We start from the raw sequence: 20,591 nt of genomic DNA, 5'->3' as shown, positions 1-20,591 counted from the left end.
TAGAGAAAACTTCACAGCCTCGGACACATGCATTAAAAAAGAAGAGATCATCTAAACTTCTATCTCAGGAAAAGAGAAAAAGAGGACATTAAATCCAAAATAAGCAGAAGGAAAGAAATAATAAACATTAGAGCAGAAATCAATGCAGTTGAAAACAGAGAATCAATAGAGAAAAATTAATGAAGCCAAAAGAAAGTTCTTTGAAAATATCAATAAAATTGATAATCCTAGGCTAACTAAAGAAAAAGAGAGAGAGAGGATAAAAATTACTAACATCAAAGGCTGGCCCATGGCTTACTCAAGAGAGTGTGGTGCTGATAACACCAAGGCCACGGGTTCTGATCCCTATATAGGGATGGCCGGTTAGCTCACTTGGGAGAGCCTGGTGCTGACAACACCAAGTCAAGGGTTAAGGTCTCCTTACCGGTCACCTTTTAAAAAAAAAAAAAAATATATATATATATATATAATAAATTACTGATATCGGAAATGAAAGCGAAGACATCACTAGAGATCATGTGGACATGAAAAGGATAACCAAGGAATGCTATGAACAACTCTATGCCCACATACTTCGCAACCTAGATGACACAATGGACCAGTTCCTAAAAGACATAAACTGCCAAAACTCAGTAAGAAATAGACAATCTGAAGAGCCTACATTTATTTTAAAAAATTGAATCAATAATTAATAACCTTTCAAAACATAAAGCACCAGGCCCAGATAGGTTCACTGGTACATTCTACCACATGTTTAAGGAAGAAATTATACAATTCTCCACAACTCTTTCCAAAAATAGAAGCTGAGGGAATATTTCCTAACTCATTCTATGAGACCAGCTTTACCCTCACACCAAAACCACACAAAGACATCACAAGAAACAAAGACTACAAACCAATATGTCTCATGGACATAGATGCAAAATCCCTCAACAAAATATTACCAAATTGCATCCAACAATGAAGAAAAAGAATTATACACCTACAACTATGTAAGACTTATCCCAGGTAGGCCAGGCTGGCTCAAGACTTGAAAATCAATTAATGTAACCCATCACATCAACAAGCGAAAGACGACAAATCACATGATCATATTAATAGATGCAGAAAAAGCATTTGGCAAAATCCGACACTCATTTATGATAAAAACTCTCAATAAACTAAAAATAGAGGGGAACTTCCTCCATATGATAAACAATACCTACAAAAAACCTACAGCTAACACCATACTTAATTGTGAGACACTCAAAAAGCTTTCCACTAGGATCAGCATGTGGCAAGGACAGTCCATCTCACCATTCCTACTGAAAATCGTACTGGAAGTCTTGGCTACCACAAGACAAGAAAAAGAAAAAGTATACTGATTGGAAAGGAAGAAATAACACTGGCTTTTTTTGCACATGACATGTCTCTGTAGAAATCCAAAAGGACTGACCAAAAAAAAAAAAAAAAAAAAAACCTTCCCAGAACAAGCAATTATAGTAAGGTTGCAAGATACAAGGTTAATGTACAAGTCAATCATTATCTTATATACTAGCAACAAACAAGTGGAATTTGAAATTAAAAACACATTAGCACCCCAAAAAGCAAAATAACTAGGTACAAATCTAACAAAATATGTACAAGATCTATACGACAGTAAACTATAAAACTGATGAAAGACATCAAATAAAGAACCGGACAAATGGAGAGACATTCCGTGGCCACCGACAGGAGGACTGGATACTGTCAAGGTGTCAGTTCTTCCCAACTTAACCTGTAAATTCAATGCAATCTCAATCAAAACCCCAGCAAGTTATCTTGTGGATATCGACAAAATGACTCTAATGTTTACATGGAGAGGCAAAGATTCCACAATGATCAACATGTTATTGAAGAAGAAAAACAAAGTTGGAGGACTGACAGTCCCTGACTTCAAGACTTTCTATAAAGCTGCAGAAATCAAGACAGTGTGGCACTGGTGAAACAGACAAATAGATCCACGGAACAGAACAGAGAGCCCAGAAACAGGCCCACATAAATGTAGGCAACTGATGTCTGACAAGGGAGCAAAAGTTATAAAATGGATAAAAGATCATCTTTTCAACAAACGGTGCTGGAACAACTGGGCATCCACGTGCAAAAAAATGAGTATAGACACAGACCTTACACCCTTCACAAAAATTAACTCAAAATGTATCACACACCTAAATGTAAAATGCAAAACTATAAAACTTGTAGAAGATAACATAGGATAAAATCTAGATGACCTTGGGTTTGAGGATAACTTTTTAGATGAGACACCAAAGGCATGACCAATGAAAGAAATAACTAATCAGCTAGACTTCATTAAAAATAAAAATTTCTGCTCTGCAAAAGCCAATGTCAAGAGAACAAAGAGACAAGCCACAGACTGGGAGGAAATATTTGCCAAACACATATCTGACAAAGGACTGTTATTCAAAATATACAAAGAACTCTTAAAATTCAACTGTAAGAAAACAAACAACCCGATTAAAAAAATTGGCTGTAGGGGGCTGGCCAGTTGCTCGGTTGGTGAGCACAGCTTTGTAACACCAAGGTCACAGGTTTGAATCCCCATACCAGCCAGTCACCAAAAAAATAAATTGAAAAAAAAAAAAAAAAAAAAAAAAATAGTGGGGGGGGGGCCCTAAAGATCTTAACAGACACCTCACCAAAGAAGACATACAGATGGCAAACAAGCATAAGAAAAGATGCTCCACATCACATGTCATCAGGGAAATGCCAATCAAAACAACAGGGTGATACAACCGCACACCTGTTAGAACAGCCACAATCTGCAACACTGACAGCACCAAATCCTGGCGAGGACGTGCAGCAGCAGGAGCTCCCACTCACGCCTAGTGGGCATGCAAAATGGTACAGCCACTTTGGAAGACAGTTTGGCAGTTTCTTACTAAAGTAAACATACTCTTACCATAGAATCCAGCAATTGTGTTCCTTGGTATTTACCCAAAGGAGTTTAAAACTCATGTTCACACAAAGACCTGCATATGCATAACTGCCAGAACATCGAAGCAACCAGGACATCTTTCAGTAAGTGTGATGGTTAATTTTTGGTGTCAAATTGACCGGGTTAAGGGATACCCAGATAGCTGGTAAAGTGTTATTACTGGGTATATCTGTGAGGGTGTTTACAGAAGAGATTGGCATTTGAATTGGTGGACCGAATAAGGAAAATATGCTCTCACCCAATGTGGACGGGCACGGTCCAGTCTGTTGAGGGCCCACATAGAACAAAAAAACAGAGGAAATGTGACTTCACTCTCTCTCTCTTGAAGCTGGGATGCCCATCTTCTCCTGTCCTTGGACGATGAACTCTAGCTTCTCAAGCCTTTGGACTCCAGGACTTGCACCAGTGGACCCCCAGGTTTTTAGGCCTTTGGCCCTGAACTCAGAATTACACCATCAGCTTCCCTAGTTCTCAGACCTTTGGACTGAAACTGGATTATACACCACTAGCTTCCCTGGATGTCCAGCTTGCAATTTCTCAGCCTCCACAATTGAATGAGCCAATTCTCATAAGGAGCCCCTTCTCATATAGCTATATATAAATCCTATAGGTTCTTTTCTCTGAAGAACCCTGACTAGTACAGGAGGTGAACAGATATCATTCAGTACTAAAAAGAACTGAGCTATCAAGTCATGAAAAAACATGGAGGAAACTTAAATGTGTATTATTTCGTAAAAGAAGCCAATCTGAAGAAGCTATATACCGTGTGATTCCAACTATATGACATGCTGGAAAAGGCAAAGCTATGAAGACAGTAAAAAGATTAGTGGTTACCATGAGTTAGAGGAGAGGGGGGATGAACAGGCGGAGCATAGAGGGTTTTTAGGGCCGTGAAACTACTCTGTATAATACTCTGATGGTGGACACATGTCATTACACATTTGTCCAAACCCACAGAATGTCCAACACCAAGTGTGAAACCTAATGTCAACTACGGACTTTGGATGTATCTGTCAATGTAGGTTTATCAGTTGTAACAAATGTACCACTGTGGTGTGGGACAGCAACAGTGCGGGAGGCTGTGCGTGTGCGGGGGCAGAGGGAACACAGAAAAATCTCCGCCTTCTTCTCAATTTTGCTATGAACCTAAAACTGCCTTCCAAAAAATGTCTTAAAAAAAAAAAAAAACTAAGTTATTCTAACAATGCAAGCATTGTTCAACATTAGCAAAACTACTAATATAATCTATCCCGTTTATTCTTTAAACTTTTTTGTAGTTTAAATTTTTTCTACAATTATCATACTTATTTATAATTTACAAAAGCAACAAAAGACTGTGGGATAAGGAGTAAAAAGGACTTTCTACACTCTTTCCCCAAACATTAAAATGCCTACACTTATATATCCAAAGGAGTTCTAGCTTTCAAGTAGCTAACTTGCTTAAACATTTCTGAAATTCCTCTGGAAATGCTTCCCACATTAGTTTACAGCTGTGCAAGAAAAATCCATCTCATTGTTATACAACTGAACCGAGTCTACCTGTCCTCGTGTCTCTCTTCCTTTTCCTATGAATACAGATGGGGGCTGTGTGTGAATTTAACAGAGAAGCTTCTTTCTACTGGGATGGAAGAGAGACTGGCAGCTGTGGTAAGGATTCTGGGGACAGCACAAAGGCTGGGATGGAAGAGCCCCACAGAACAAGCTACACAGCCATCGGCGTACTGCTGACAGCACACAGACAGAGCTGCCGTCCAGGCTTAGCACAACGGACACACCCTCACCGCGTCAGCCACGCACCTTAGCGACCAGTATCTGCCTGTGATACGTATTCAGGTTAAAATATCACACGCACATATGTATATATACTCGTATTGTCTAAACGTACTGATTGTCTAAGCCCCTAACAACTGGGAAAAGACTAATAAACAAATGTTTTAAAAATCTGAAATAGGTTTTAAAAAAACTAAGTTCTGTTACTACATTTTTATGAGGAGCTCACAGTTACAAGATCTCATTTCACTAACAACAATGATTGAAACTAGGATAACAGGTTATAGAAATGTATGCAGTAATCCTTCAGTTAACTATAATATCTCAACTCCCAAATTTCTTTGTAAACCTAATTTTCTAGTAAAATGAGCATTAAGTGAATTTGTACCTAAAGAACGAATCTAGTCTGTAAAAAGCCACACTTTGTAAATTTATTAACAAATTAGCAATGTGGATTTTGAAAGCCTTTCTCCAAAGGAGGAAGCAGCTATGGAGAGTGGTTGGTTTCCCAGGCACACATATAAGTTGGATTACCCAGTTCAGAGCTCTGTAACACTTAACCTGTTTAGCTCATAAAACAGCAGGAAAACATTGTTTTTGTGGTCGATCTAAAAGTCAAACACAATTCATAACAGTCTACAGAAAAATGTACAGCATGCCCAAAACCATATACAGCAGCAAAAAACACCTGACTGAAACAGCAGCCCAATGGACGCACTTATGGTGGGCAGTCTCTTCAGAGGCTCTGAAGGGACTGTCCCACCCCCAATGGAGATGCTGTGGACAGGATATTTATTCTCAGGAAATGCCCATGGTGTCAAAAATGTAGCAAAGCACCAAAAATACATAATGTCTAGTTTTAAAACCGTATAAAATAAGTTTGTATTTTACTTTGTATCCTTACTTTTCTAGAGCAAAATTTTGTAAATGACAGTCTTGTTCTGTTTTTGAAGACAGAATTAGTAAGTAAATTAAATATAAGCTCAAAGGGTTTTGCCAACAGGAACGTTTTATCATCACAGTCTCATCTTCTACTACCCAGCTATAAGAGGCAGAAATGAAAATGAACTTCCACCATGCCCAGGAATTGAAGTCTTCAGATGATCACACCTGGAGTGTATCCCATACTTTACCTCTCTGTGCTGTCCTCTTCCAAGGTGATTTCCATGAAAGTCTTTAGTTTCCTGTGAACGGTGGCTGCAGCCTCCTTCACCTTTGAACTTTTGTGTTTACCTGTGGGAAGATTATATTAAAAGACAAAGCAAAGACTTGAGCATAGCCACACAAAAACAAACGTCCTCTGCTACACACGTGGGTGCATTTCCATAAGCTGGAGCCCTCATCCTTCCCTTCGTGTCAACCCACCTACCGACCTGAAGAGGGAGAATCATCCCTTTCACAGGGATGCTGCGAAGATCACACGAACGTTTACAAAAGCACCTTGCCGGCTATGAAGGTGAGTTGCCCCATGAGGCCATTACAGGAAGTGTTTTGTGCCTACCATCAGACTGAGGCTTACACATGCCTCTGACAGAAACGACAGCTACCCCATTTCAGAGGCCTCCCCATATACACATTACGCATATTTAAGCACCTACTAATTGCGAGGCACCTGTCAGCCTCCAGCTTCCTTCTGCAGATCTCAATGTGGGGGGAGTCTCTTAGGGAAGACTTTTCTGATGCCCAAGCTGGGTCTAACTACTTAAAAAGTATTGTTATAAATCTGTAGATATACTATGCATTTGGGCTTACGGAAAGAGCTTGTTTTGTCAGGAGCACTCCCTGTCTATAATATATTACCTTTGAAAGTAATTCCAACATTAGTAGAACTGAGTAAACAGTACAGGAACTTAAAGGTAGTCACCCTGCAGGGACATTACTGTTTTACAGTGAGGAAAGCATCTTACAGGTATCTCCAATTATTTTTCCAGTACCATTTCAACTGCTTGGGATATTCAGAATAGGCAAGGTTAAGGCTTAAGAGATACAGTAGATAGGTTAAATATTAATACCAAAATGTCCATCATTAAGAAAAATAAATTCAGGTTTTTAAATATAGGCAATACATGACAATTCAACAGAAATTCAATTCCGAGGCACAGAGAGAGACACTCATGTGGGTCCCGCAGTGAAAGGTGGAAGGCAGACAGGAACTGCTTCACAGAAGAGCGAGCCAGCTGGTGCAAACCAGGCCAGGGTCAGCTACGGAGGGGAGGCCCACGCAGGCAGCACCGTGCACAACAGGCTCGGAAGCAGGGCGGCCCAGCACAGCAGCCAAGTGCCCAAACTTCCTAGCAACATTCCAGCTGATGGGACAGAAAGAGTCACCAACCTTTATTAATGACCAAAATAATATGTAGCACAGCCGTGAGGCATACAATGCCCTCAATATCGTCAGAAGTCACACATGCCTTTAATTCATCCAAAAATGACCTGTAAAAAATTTTAACAACATCAGGATTTCTCTTTAGTGTGTACCCTCATACTTTGCAAATATGAAAAACAAATACAGCCAAGGTTCATCAACAACCACAAACTCCAGTCTTCAGGGGAAGTCAACTGAACTCTTCCTGTACTTTTCACTAAAAGCATATTAAATCCAACAGGTGGGACATGAAAGTCAGACGTTACTAGAAAGAAAACAGGAATGTTGTGGTAAGTGAAAAAGCTACTCTATATACCCTCAGTGCACACAGAAAAGACTTAATATGCTGTTGAAAGATAATTCACAGCTGCTAAAGGTGAACATATTTGCTACTAAAGTTCCACAGGTATTACGTATCTACAAAACTATCCCTGTGTTATCTGACGGTCCTGGATGTACCACAACGAACCCTAAAATTTTAGTCAAGAGACATATGGATGGGAGAAATGCACAACAGCTGTGTGTCGAGCTAACACTGCACTGGTGCTTAAACTAGTAAAGAGTTTAGAAAGTACACACGCCAGCGAGTATTGCAGTACACATCAATATTTTATGTTTCCCTCTTTACTGAATTTGTTATGATAAGCATAACCAGAAATTATTGAGATGAATATACTTTACAGAAAGTTAGATTTTCTCTTTGTGTAAATTTAATGTAAATATTTTCAATTGCTGATAAAATGGAAAGACAATTCTATAGAATGTTTTTCTCACAGAAAAAAATCCACCTTTGAAAAATTTGAGAGTAGAAGGAATAGAGCTGCTGAGAGAGCTTACAGCCATAATGAGAGTGTCAGGACAGTAAAGAGAGTGATTACCTGACCACATTCGAAGACTTTATTATTATTCCTATTAAACACCTTGAAAATGGTGGAAGGTCGGAAAGACGCTCTGGTGGGGTAAGCTCTTCTACACCAGAAACCTAAAAAAAGTTTCAAATCAAGAAGTTATAAATTGAGACTGGGCTAATTACTTATTTTACATTGTTTTGGGCTTTCTTCAACACTTGAGAATAACTCTCCAGAAACTCAAAAGAATGACTTTTATTAACTGTTGAAATGTCTGCAATAACTATGAATAATCTACTGTTACACACAGGGGTGTCTCATTCAGTGACATAGAAATAAAGAAAAAAGACATGTCACTCAATGAGTCTTTTGTCAAATAGTTTTTAATTTGTTATCTTCTGTAAATAATGTGTTTTTATGCTAAGCAAATTTAAGTCTTTATTATTCTCGGTCTAGGTCAGGGTTTCTCAGTTTCAGCATTACTGACATTCTGGCCTGGGTGGCCCTCTGTGGCACGGGCCGTGCTTGCACAGCAGGACACTGAGCAGCACCCCTGACCTCCACTCACTCAGTGTCAACAGCACACTGCTCCCTCTCCCAGTTGTGACAATCAAAAATGTTCCCAGACACTGCTGATGCTGCCTGGAAGAGAAGCACTGTTGGTCTAGAGCCGCAGTGGGTGCCCTGCCTGGACCTGCATTCTTCATCATCAGGCTCACATTAGACTAGCCGCTTGCTGTTGACAAGTGAATGCCACATGCACATGGCTCCTGGGAAAGTCTAAATCCAGAATCCCTGCTCTAGGAGGGGGCTTAAGTCTTTGCTCCCCACCATGACAGCTGAGGCGGGAGCATGCCTATCCCACCCCCATCTCTCCACCATGGTCTTTCGCCTAATTCCTGGCTGTCTTAGGGGATTTCACTTAGACATGACTAGACGGCACTTCTAATAAGCCTTCCCATTTTCCCCCTGCTAGGATTGCAACACAAAGTTGGAGATTAAGTTCAATCATCATTATAAATGAAATAGCACTGTTTCTCATTAAAATAAACGTTACAAATGCATTTCTGACACAGTGAAACAAAAGACTACTACTGTCTGGCTAAAATAAAAATAATAGAAATGTATCTTGAGGTTTTTAGCCTTTGTAGAAGTTTTGTCAATAGCACAGGGGCTGGAGAACACCAAGTCGAAGAATTGTTATGATTCCTGCCACGTATGCGGACAAGCGTGGTTTCTGAAAGCAACTGTGATAGCTAAACACACATGCTGGAATCTCCAAAGAAACCACTCAGCAACTACACAAAGGGTACATAAAGTCAACAGAGAAGGTAAACTGGAAGAGTAAAAACACTTAATTCACCACAAAATAGCAGGAGAGGAAGAAAAGCAGAGAGACTCAGAAAGCATTGGGACTAACAGAAAATCAACACCGAACTGTTGATCCACAACCAAACATTCAATAATTTCATTAAAATCAAATGGACAAAAAAATATAAAACAAACAAAAAAACCCCAAACAGACTATAAGCACCCCAAATAAAAGACAGAGATTGTCAGATTGGATTTTTTAAAAAACCACCCATGTAGTGTTTATAAGAAACACACTTCAAATATAAAGAAGATAGAATAAAAATAAAAGGATTTTTAAAAAGATATGCTATGTAAACACAAAGCATAAGAAAGCTGGTTTGGCTATAAAAATATCAAAGCAGACTTCATGGCAAAAGCATTATAGGCGATGAAGGGAGATATTTCAAAAGCATGCAACGGTCAATTCATCAAAAAGACATAGCAACCTTAAATGCATATGGACCCAGTAACAAAGCTCCCAAATACATGGAAGGAAAATTGACAAAACTAATAAAAAGAGACAAATCCATGATCTCAGATAGAAACAATTCACAAAACCTGGAAGGAAATAGAACAGAGGGTAGAAAACTTTTATTCTATGTATAATCTAATAATTACTTTCCTAAACCAAAATGACCCCCCTTCAAGCTGTAAGGAGAGCCTTAAGTTCCATTTAATGTTTCAGAATTCAGTTAACATCTTTTATTAGCCATGATTTTATAGTACAAAACTTATATAACTTATATATAAATGCATATAATTCAATGACAGTCCCGGTCAGATCCCATCTTTTCGCCCTGAGAACATCTATCATTATTTCCACGGTCTTCTTAAGTCACTGCCCATTCCCTTACTCAAGTACATCTGTCAGGTGAAGAGGAAAAGATCACCCTGAGCATCCATGTGATAAAGCAGCACTTTTTGTTTTGGTCTGAATTATCCTGATTATGTTGATCTTTCACCAAATAGGCTAATAATTTCTGTACTACAGCTACTGCTAGGAAAATAAGACAGAGGAATGAACAAATCATCTGTTTAAACTGATATCAGAAGTTCAATTTTCCTATTCTTAGAAATTAAAAAAAAAAAAAAAAGGCTAATAATATAGCAAGCAGGCAAAGAGATATGAATGATTCCATAAAAATATAGTCCAGACTTGCCCTGCCCTCTGCTCACCACTAACTGACTGCTTTCATCTCATCAGGAGAGAAGAATCCTAAGAAATGCACCAACTCACTTAAATCTCCATTTTAATCAAGAGCGATGACATCTAGGTATGTTTTTCACCCTACATACTCATATAGCTCTAAAATACTAACTAGCTATTCAACTCCTACCTACAGCTGCTAGGAAACGTACCACTCACTGAAGTTTGAGTTCTTAAAAAACACCTTAAAAAACTTAAAATTGTGGTGCTAGTAGAAATGGCATCTGTACAGCTAGAAAGACACAGCAGTTCCAGGATCAATACACTTCACCTTTCGCAGCCGGTGACTTATCTCAACCACAGGCCCAGCAATCAGAGTAGAAAGCACGCCCCGGTGAACGGCAGTGTCCATGTGCCAAGACTGAACAGCAGTTATGAATTCATAAAGAGGAGTCTGAACAGAATGGAGGAGCTGCAAGAAAACACATCAGTCAGTTGTTTCTAGTGGAGCTGAAAATCGTGGTTTACAAAAACCCAAAAGACACTTTAAAATAACTATTCATGCTACCCTTTTCATCCCACCCCCTTCCCCGGTCCAAGGAGTCACTGATCTTGTTTGCCTGTTACCAAGGCCCCTGCTCTCTTCCTGCTGCTGATTAATGTCTTTTAAGCATTCTGGCTAGAAGAGGACAGAGATGACTACAGCCCATGGGAATGACCACTACAACATTCTTTCCCCAAAAGCAAAGAAAACCCTCAAGAAGTATCAATGTAAGAAGAAAGGAAAGAAGGAAGGGTCAGTGACAAAGTAAGACATCAACCATGAGGTTTATTTTCAATGAAGCTACACAGCCAATGTTAAAAGATTTGATGGGAAAATGAAAGGTTTCAGCACAAATTATAATACACTTGCAACAGCTCATCAAAAATAGAAACATTTCAGATTAGTTCAAATATGACCCAGGCCTGGAAAAATATGGCCAACAACCTTCGATTACCTCTAGCAGCTAAGGACAGAATAAAATCAAAAGTCTTCAGTGGTTCATAAATAACCTCCCATTTAAGCATTTTGTAAAATCTTCATTAAAAAATAATAGCTCACTGATATCTTTAAATCACTACCCAGAAAAAACAAAGGCTCTCTCTGACAGCAGTATGCTCTTGTTCAGGAATTGACATTATGTTCTTTTCAGGAGTAAGCAGATCTGGAATATGGGTTTTCATACGAGTCAGTTATTCAGTAATCTCACTTCACATCAGCTTCCTACCAGCAAAGGGAAACACGGGCCCCCCAAGATCTGTGACTCTCTCCTAACCAAGAGAGAGTACACATGATGGGAGGACAACCATGACAGAACTAGCACTTCGTCTGGGCAAGGTCTCTGTCACTCTACAGATAATCAGAATTAGCACCTTCAAAAGTATATTCTACTTGGAAAATTCTGTGTAGTAACAACTGAGTACTCAGAGCCCACAGCAATCAGTCCTCTGCTTCCTGTCCTGCTGCTGGTCAGCCTCAGCCCGTGACACCCTGTCCCAGGACCAACATGTGGGATGCAGGACAGCTGGGCCCCCAGCTCCCTCAGTTCCACTCCCACCAGGCCCACACGTGGAAGCAGCAGGGTGAGCACCCCAAGAAGCATCGGTACTCACCTACCCCATCACAGCAAGCGGCACAGGCGAGAACTAAGAGGGCCTGTCTGTGAGCAGCTGCCGTCTCCATGCACCCAGCCCTCCAGCCAACAGGGACCCTCTTCCACCCAGTCACCCTCCTGGGACAGCATGAGTACCCGCAGGCCTTCCTCCGGTTGCTTCCTGAAGCTCTTCGCAACACACTCCAGCATTTTCTGAAATACTTTCTGGACAGCATCGCATAGCGCTACAATTTCTCCATCTGAATCTGCTTTCTGAGTCAAGGAACTTCCAGTTACCTCTTTCAGAATGCCAAGAAGTAATGAGATGTAAAAAAATCCCTTCACTGGAGAGAAAATTGGAAAAATCAGTTATCTAATCACACGATTTAGTTGAAATCAGTACACATTTTTCACTTAACACATGTATAGGACAGAAACTTAAAAAAGATTATTACTGGTGAGCCAATAGAAAACACCGGACTGGTCAGATTAATCTAAATTCTAACTAACGTAAATAAATAAAACTTTCGTTTGCTCCATTTAAGTGTAAAACCAATATCTTCAATAACAGTAACTATTAAGCCTCATGGCTGGCTTAACATCAGCACAGCCAGGTTAAGCAACTTTCCCTCTTCTCCCCGTTCCCTTTCCTTTCCTTTTTCTGCCCTGGGAAATGAGCAGCGAAATTCCCCTCCTGGGAAGGGGTGAACATGATTGTTATCATCAAAAGAATGTCTTGCGGGCTACAGTAGCTGGCTTCAGGCTGGAGTGCTTTCAGCTGATATAGTAGGACACTAATTAGAAGCCTATGCCCTAATCGACCAGGTGTTAGCAGACTACAAGTGCTGTGTCACCTTGCATGCCACTGATTTTGAAGTTGCCCATTACTCTGCCAGAACCCTCAAAGGCTTATAAACCCCTCCTTTCCTTTGTTCAGGGGAACTGATCCGGCTCAGTCTCTCCTCCACGTTAGTGGAATAAAGCTTTTTGGCTGAAATAAGGCCTGCTTGGGTCTCTCCCTTTTCTCCGTCTCGTGGAACCTAACAGTAACAATATATGTTACTCAGTCACTAAACCAAGAACCCTGTCTGCTGCACACACAGACATGCAGCACATTAGTCGTGTGGCCCTGGAGCACCTAAGTCAGAGACAGTGTTGCCAGCTCTGCTATCCCACTTGCTTCCCTGGTGGCACTAGCTCACAAGCCACCTCAGCAGGAAGGGACGTCGGTCTGAGTGCAGGAGCGCTGACCCTCTCATCTATCCCAGCACGTCCAGGGCAGCCAGCCACAGGGAACTAGCTTAGCATGCAGGAGCCATGGGGCCACTGTCCTGCCAGCATGGTCCCTGCTGGTCCTCCCCAAGCTCCACGCCGGTGGCCCCAAGTCTGCCTTCTGTCCCTCTCCGTCAATCTCCCTTCACATCAATCTCGCTTCATTTAAGACAAAGTCCTGTACATACTATCAGAAATGTAACATTCCTTTTCAACCATGCTGGTACTTTTTACTAGGAAGTCTTCTTTTCCCACAGTCCTGTTATTTTTAGCACCTCAGTTTGCAAAATGCACAGTGTTTTTCAAAGCACCTTCATGTTTGTGAGCTTGGACTCTGATGTCCGGGTTACGCATGGAGACTCAGTTGTGTTGTTCTAGTAACACCTCTTCTTCAGTAGCACTTCAGCATGGAGAAGACCATATTTAAATATTAGTAGTAAAAATATAACTAATTTTTTAAATTAAATTTGTTTCTCTATTAGTACTCTCTCATTTGTGATCGCACTACAGAAGAATGCCTACACAGTGGATTCTGTCCTGGAATACTGGTTAGTGGAAAGTGCAAATACAAAGCTCACTTCGGTCTGGTCTCAGGTAAAGTCAGTAGCTTAGGACCTTATGTCTGGTCCTAAGATATCCCTGTGTCATGAAACTGGCTATACTAGAGATCTAAAACTCTAATTAGGTCCTCAGAAAAGTAAACTTTGTAAATACTAAAAGTAAATTCAGTCCTTAGGAGAAAACAATTCCTAAATGATAAGTTTAAAAAAGAAATCATTTTGACTATTTCTATCATTAAGCTTAAGTATAAAATGCTGTGTTCACAACACAAGGTAAGAGTTATAAAGGATTAAATTTTAAAAAAAGAAGACTTTAAAACAAATAATATTGGTTCTATTTAATTTTTGGTCTTTAACTTTGGATATTTTAGACAAGGGACATATACTCTTGTTTTTGTTATTATATATTCATGTAAGGACCTTGACCAACATCCTGGCTCCAGTGCCATCAAAGCACCAACCCCAATAGCAGCACCAGGAGGGGAGGCATCCCTGGAGTCTGCTGTGAAGACATTTCAGATTATGGAATGATACTGCCAACAGATTAACTACAAATTGATTGACAAATTTATGGAATCTAAATTTTAAAACATACCGTTAAATTTACTAAATGATACCATTATCAATCTCTTCTAGCAAATATCTCAGCTTAAAGAAATGCAAATATCACATTATGAAGCTTCTATGATCTTAGTAAGAACCAAATGCAGCACTGGGATGGAGGAAAAACCGTCCAGAAACAGGTCTGTGTGACACTCGACCACACCACAGCGACAGTGGGGCAGGAGGCTGGTAATTAGTGGTTAGAGGTTGGGGGTTAGGGATCAGGGGCGAGGGGTGGGGTCACAGCACAACAGTGCTCTTCTTTGCCAGAGACTGTGATCAGAAAGTCAAGGAGATATGGAAATGGCCCCAGGTGCAACCCCTCCCAGGTCAAGACCCCCACACTCCTTCCTACCACTGTCTGACATAGGCTTGGAGAACTAGCCTCAGGGCCCAGGTGGCTGCCCCCACCTGCTCACTGAACACACTTTAACTCAGGAGCCAGGAGGCAGCAACGTGGGCATCACATTATGTTACCACAGATTGCCCTATGTCACCCCTTTCTCCAGTCCCTGTGCGGCACCACTGACACCCTGACCCATAGGTGCCACGGCCACAGCAGAGCCAGCGAGGCCTCTCTGAGGTGTCCTATGCAGACACCAGGAACTGGCCACTAGCCAACACATGGGGACAGTGTGCGGGCAGTGACACAGCCCCAGAAAGGGGTAGAGCCCAGGGCCCACGCCAGAATCTACGAATGCAGACATGTCTGATACCAGAGACACCTCTGAACTTCCCAGTTGCGTCAACCAATGAATCCCTTTTCCGGTGTAAGCTGGTCAGCATCACACATCTGTCACTTAAAAGCGAGAGTCCTGACCAGCAAAGTAAAAAAGGGAGGGAGAGAGGGAAGCACTGGTTTTGAGTATTTGTTGCTCTAAAATGGTTCTCCAACAAATGACGCATACTGTACCAGTTTGCATGATTCCAAGACTCCGCTGTAATAGCTGTATCTGGAACTTATGATCACCCAGGCCAACCATAACAACGTCTTTACAAACAGTCAGGTAAGTCTGTTAAGAGACAGATGTGATTTCCAACAAAGGCTACACACAAAAAGGGAACAAATCCAGTCTAACAGAGCTCCTCATGCCTGACGCACTAGTTAACTCATCAAGCAGATAGTCACAAAGATGTTTGATAAGGAAGTTTCCATAAAGAGACATTAATTCTCATTTTTGTTTCCGGAAGAAATCTAGAAACATATTTTATGTAATTCCACAAACATAATTGAACACCTATTACATGCAATGTGTAAAATAACAGTAAAATTATGCAGTTAATAATTCTGTGAAAAGATAAACTCTAGGTAGTTAAATACCATGTAAATGTTTAAGAGCAACACTGTCTAAAATTACTTTAAAACAAAAAACAAAATCTTGAAACATATAACAAACTTGGTAAAGAGAAGGGTTTCTGTGTCTTAAGACTTCTAACCTGGATAATTTGCTGGTAAACAACCCTATGAAGCTTCAGATACTCTTCTTCTTGATCTTGAATCAAAGATAAAACTTTGCTTTCTAACCAAAGCCCAGTGTCTTCCAAAATGGACAGATAAACTTTTCCTTCTGAGCAGAACTGTCCAACGACAACAACAAAAAGATACATCAGTACTGAAACAGCTTTGCTGAACACACTTCCCACCCTTGTGGAGAAGCAGGAGCAGGCACCTTGTGCTGAAGATGGATGCTCAGCCGGCAGTGGAGACTGAAGGCTCGCAGGGCGGTTGCTTCACTGAAGTTAGGAGGTTTCCCACCTGGCGACTGCAGAAGAGATTCCAGATCTGCCTGTAACAGTAAAAATCTCAGAGCCACATCTGATTGATAAATCACCACAACATTTTACATGGCGAGTATAATCAGAAGCACCTTGGTCTGCAGGCAAACCAGAAAGATACCCAGCTCTGGTGGAGCCCGGTCTCTGCAGTCACTGCCAGGTGAGGCTCGTGACCTCTCAGGATCCCGTCCACTGGGCCCCGCCCTCCCTCCCTAGATGCCCTGGCCACCTTCTCCAGCAGACCTCTATGCCACCCCTTCCCCATCTTCTGCCCAGCTCTGCTGAACAGAAGCTTTGCCTCTGGCACAACCAACCCCACAGCAGCAGGAACAGGACTTTGTTCAGAGGGCAAGCCTGACCAGAGCCAGCCCAGGAGGAAGGAAACGAAGACTTCCACAGGGTGCCAAGAGCACTATGAACTCACATGAAACACTCTCCAAAGGCTGCAAGAAAAAACTGCCAAGGACTTTGAAGGGAGCCAGTATCTCCACATTCAGAGGTAGGAGAGCGGCAGGAGAGAGCTCGTGTGTCACAAGTCTCACTGCAGACAGTAAGTTCTGAGAAGCATGGACTGTCCACGTGGGTCCTAGCACCCTAAGAGACCCAACAGGACACCGGATCTGAACACCACTCACAAGAAAGACCAGTCTCGAGGTGCTGGCCACAGGCTGAAGGACTGGACAAAGTCACTCTCCATTCCTTCCCAGCTCAGTAGATTGGACAATCTACGTGGAAAGCTCACACCTCACTCCATCACTCCTCCTAGCAGGCAGAAAGTACTCAACTTTCAGGGCATAAAGTTACCTTTGACGATTCAAGTGCTCTCAAAAGATGGTTGAGTTTCTTCCGGGGAGCAGACAGCAGGCACTCCCGATTCTGGGGGTGGGTCAGCAAGTATTCCACGTACACCAGCGCCAGTTCGGGCTTCAGCGGGCGCGGGTCGTGAATCTGCACTTTTCGTTTAGATGCCGAATTACTCTAAGGAAAGGGATAGACTGCTCATTAAAACTCACATTCCCAGAAGAGCACGTAATTTCTCATACACAGTTCTCCTTCTTCAGCCAACTTTAAGGAAATGTGCTGCCAACCTACCTTGGTCTGGGGCTGCTTCACAGGAAGCCAGCTGTCCACGAGCTCTAGGATGTGCCCCACTTGTCCCCAGGAGCAAAGACAGTCTAACAGAGTGCAGTAGCTCCTGTCCCCAGAGCCCTCCTCCTGGCTTCTCAGTGTGGAAATCACACCACAGCTGAAAACGCCAAATACATGCAATCAGAGCTAGTATTTCAGCAACAATTTCCCCACTCCCTGAAATGCAGGAAAATCAAGAAGCTAACAACTGAGGGTGAGCAAGCCCTTGTGACTGCGCTAGCACTGCAACAGCCTCCAACATGCTGAAGGGACAGCAGCTCTGGGAAGTGCTAATAATCACGGACACACTAGCCATCTCTGTCAGATTCTAGGGAAAGAGTTCCTAATCTGACAGAACAATTTTTGTTTAGCATCAAAACATCATTTTACTTTATAAATATGAATAAAAATAAGCAATTTTTACTGAGATGATAATCACTCTAGAGAGCTACGCTGTCCAAAAAAAAATATCATGAGAGCCACATATGTAATTTTATATTTTCTAGTACCCACACTAAAAAAAGAAATCAATCTCAACAACATCTTGTTTAACCCGATCTGTCCAGAATACCATCTTAACGTGCAATCCACATTTACACTCTCCCTTCATACCCAGGCCTTATGCCATGCGTGTTCTGTACTTGTGGTACCTCTCAACTCAGTGGCCACATCCAAGTGCTCGGAACCATGAGCATGAGGCTCCACACGCCAGGTGTTAAAAATCACCCCTGCACTGTACAGTGGGGGAACAGGTGTAGTGCCTTGTGTTCTCCTCCTTTACCACTAGACACCCCCAGAGCCCACTGAAAATCACGTCCTGACACTCTCCCACTCTGTCTGTCTCTGTGGTGACAGGCAGAGAGAAGGGCAGCCAGAGGATGCAGCTGTGCACTGAAAGCTGAGTGTGCTCATCTGCTGGCTGTCAGACGAAGAATTCAGCACAACAGTGGTGGAGACTCCTGCTTCACAGCGAATACCTGAACGGAGGGACCGCAGAGGCCGGCATGAAGGACATCAGCATGAACAAAGGGATCTTGCAGCGGTCATCCTAAGCGCAGAAAAAGGAAAACGAAACAAACAAAGGGTATTTAAACTCTGGGAAACCGTGAAAGCCCCTGCATCGACTTCCGAACAACCTACTTTCAAAGGTGCTCAGCAAGAACTATAGTACTCCTTTCAACGTTCAAAGGGAAGCCTCCTGTTGAAAGGTCGAGAAACACACCTGGTACAACATGATGACTTTTCAGTCAATGACGGACTGCGTATACCCTGGTGTCCAGAGATCACAATGGTTTACCACACGGCCTGGGTATGTGGCGGGATACACCATCTAGGTTTATGTAAGCGCTCTGATGTTCACACAACGTCGAATCACTAAGGATGCATCTCTCAGAGCACATCCCCATCACTACACAATGCATGACTGTACTTCAGAAACATATTTGCTGTGTGCCATAAAACTGTCCACAAAACTCAGGTGCTACTGAGTCTTTATATTCACAAAATCCTCTTTCTCAAACCCCTGCAAATCAAATTAGATTATAAATAGTGCCCGCACCTATCAGAGACAGAAGAATCCAGTGCACACCGCTGACATTCTCTGGGAGCTGAGGATAGGAAGGAAATTGGGAAGACACAGGGTCTCCACCCTCAGGAAGGCGAGAGACCAATCGTACTGCAAGGTAAGTGCCAGTCTAAGCTTCCTGTTTTGCTACAGATGAGAAAACAGATCCAGGGAGGTTGGTAAACCCTAAACAAATATAATCTTAATATATCTTGCTTACAGTGTGGTTCAAGACTTACCTTAAATACTTTCAGATATTCTGGAAGCACAGAAGCAAACTTGTTAATGGTATAAACTTTGGCCTCCTTATTGTTTTCCATACTTCTATAAATACTTTTCCAGAGAATCACAATGATTTCTAGTAACCCTGCCATGGACGCAACATCGTTTACTGACAGAGTTTTGTCCAGAACCTACAACACAAATAATTTTATTGTGAAAGAATCTAATCATAACTGTTAAAGGATAACAGCAGTATCTTTAAAAGTGCATCTCAGAATTACAGACCAACAGTAGAGATGTAGAGTATCAAGTCTACTTCTGTGTCATAATGTAACTTCATTCTTTATTTTACAACCTCTATTAGGGACATAAATCTGTTTATAAAAGCCCACCCAAGAAATAAATTCTACAGTTACCCTATGTCTTTTAAAGAAACAGTTTACATGAATTAGGACTCCTCTAAAAATCAAAAGGTGTATAAACTGTCTCCATCTAGGGACAGAATGCCCTAATAAAAAGCATGCCTTTTTTCCTCACTGTATCTACTGGTTTGTTAAAAGACGTCACTTTTCACCGCAAACCTCGATGTGAATAGATGGGGGTAAGGGGGAGAAGCACGGTAAACCTAACACGAGGGCATTTCACAGAGTTCATGGAAAGACTTGCATTATCTTTTAATTCTACTTTTCCATGAACTTTTTGAGGTATCCTCATATAATTAAAGGTGATTACTACTGAAACACGCTACAAAAACCCAACCTATCAGATCATGCCATATCCACTCGACGGAGCCTGTGAGAACGCAGCCCTAGGGACTGGTACAATGATTGTGATCGACCACCACTGAATACTGGGCTGTTTTACATTCTCCCAAACTGAGGCTGGTAGTGCACAGTTACCAATGCTCCTGAACGTTCGGTTCAAGCCACAAACACATCTAACAATTCCTCTTCCACCCAGAGCGGGCAGCCTGTGCTGCACTACACAGGCCACCCTGAGAGCACTGTGGCTGTGCCATCACAGTCAGAACAGACGTAAGCTGCCAAGACCTGCTCAAGGGGCCCGTGAGGAGCCCGTCCAGTGACTAACGATGGTGGCAATTTCCTAAAAGGAGGCCACCTTGAGACAAAAAGGGTGACTCATTTCAGGCTTTGGTATTTCTGTGTTGGTATTTTGAGTGGTCAAACGTAATGAAAAACAATAACGGGGGGAAAAGAAACTTGATTAATAAGGGTACACAGAAAAAGCAAATACAGTCTTTATATAAAGTTAGGTATCTCAGCATGCACTTAATGCTTTGAAATGGGTTACAGCCAGTTGAATCTAAAGAGCAAAGAAACTGTTAACAGGTTAGAAACCACCAGAAGAGCAACAC

The 20,591-nt window shown here is 41.7% G+C and overlaps 1 protein-coding gene across 1 annotated transcript in view; it reads right to left on the bottom strand.

The window, feature by feature from the left end:
• NCAPG2 (non-SMC condensin II complex subunit G2) overlaps positions 1-20,591 on the bottom strand; it is a 57,707-nt gene that overhangs the window by 7,190 nt on the left and 29,926 nt on the right. Inside the window, exons 17-28 of the mRNA XM_063100276.1 lie at positions 19,234-19,407; positions 18,408-18,478; positions 17,395-17,548; positions 17,107-17,280; positions 16,197-16,313; positions 15,964-16,104; positions 15,440-15,539; positions 12,248-12,435; positions 10,789-10,929; positions 7,988-8,091; positions 7,077-7,177; positions 5,878-5,977 (exon numbers count right to left, since the gene is read on the bottom strand). Coding sequence (XP_062956346.1) covers positions 5,878-5,977; positions 7,077-7,177; positions 7,988-8,091; positions 10,789-10,929; positions 12,248-12,435; positions 15,440-15,539; positions 15,964-16,104; positions 16,197-16,313; positions 17,107-17,280; positions 17,395-17,548; positions 18,408-18,478; positions 19,234-19,407 — 1,565 coding nt within the window. The remainder of the gene's footprint in view (positions 1-5,877; positions 5,978-7,076; positions 7,178-7,987; positions 8,092-10,788; positions 10,930-12,247; positions 12,436-15,439; positions 15,540-15,963; positions 16,105-16,196; positions 16,314-17,106; positions 17,281-17,394; positions 17,549-18,407; positions 18,479-19,233; positions 19,408-20,591) is intronic.

Source organism: Cynocephalus volans, chromosome 6, assembly GCF_027409185.1.
Source record: "Cynocephalus volans isolate mCynVol1 chromosome 6, mCynVol1.pri, whole genome shotgun sequence".
Lineage (NCBI taxonomy): Eukaryota > Metazoa > Chordata > Mammalia > Dermoptera > Cynocephalidae > Cynocephalus > Cynocephalus volans.
This window is presented reverse-complemented; position numbering and strand designations above follow the sequence as displayed.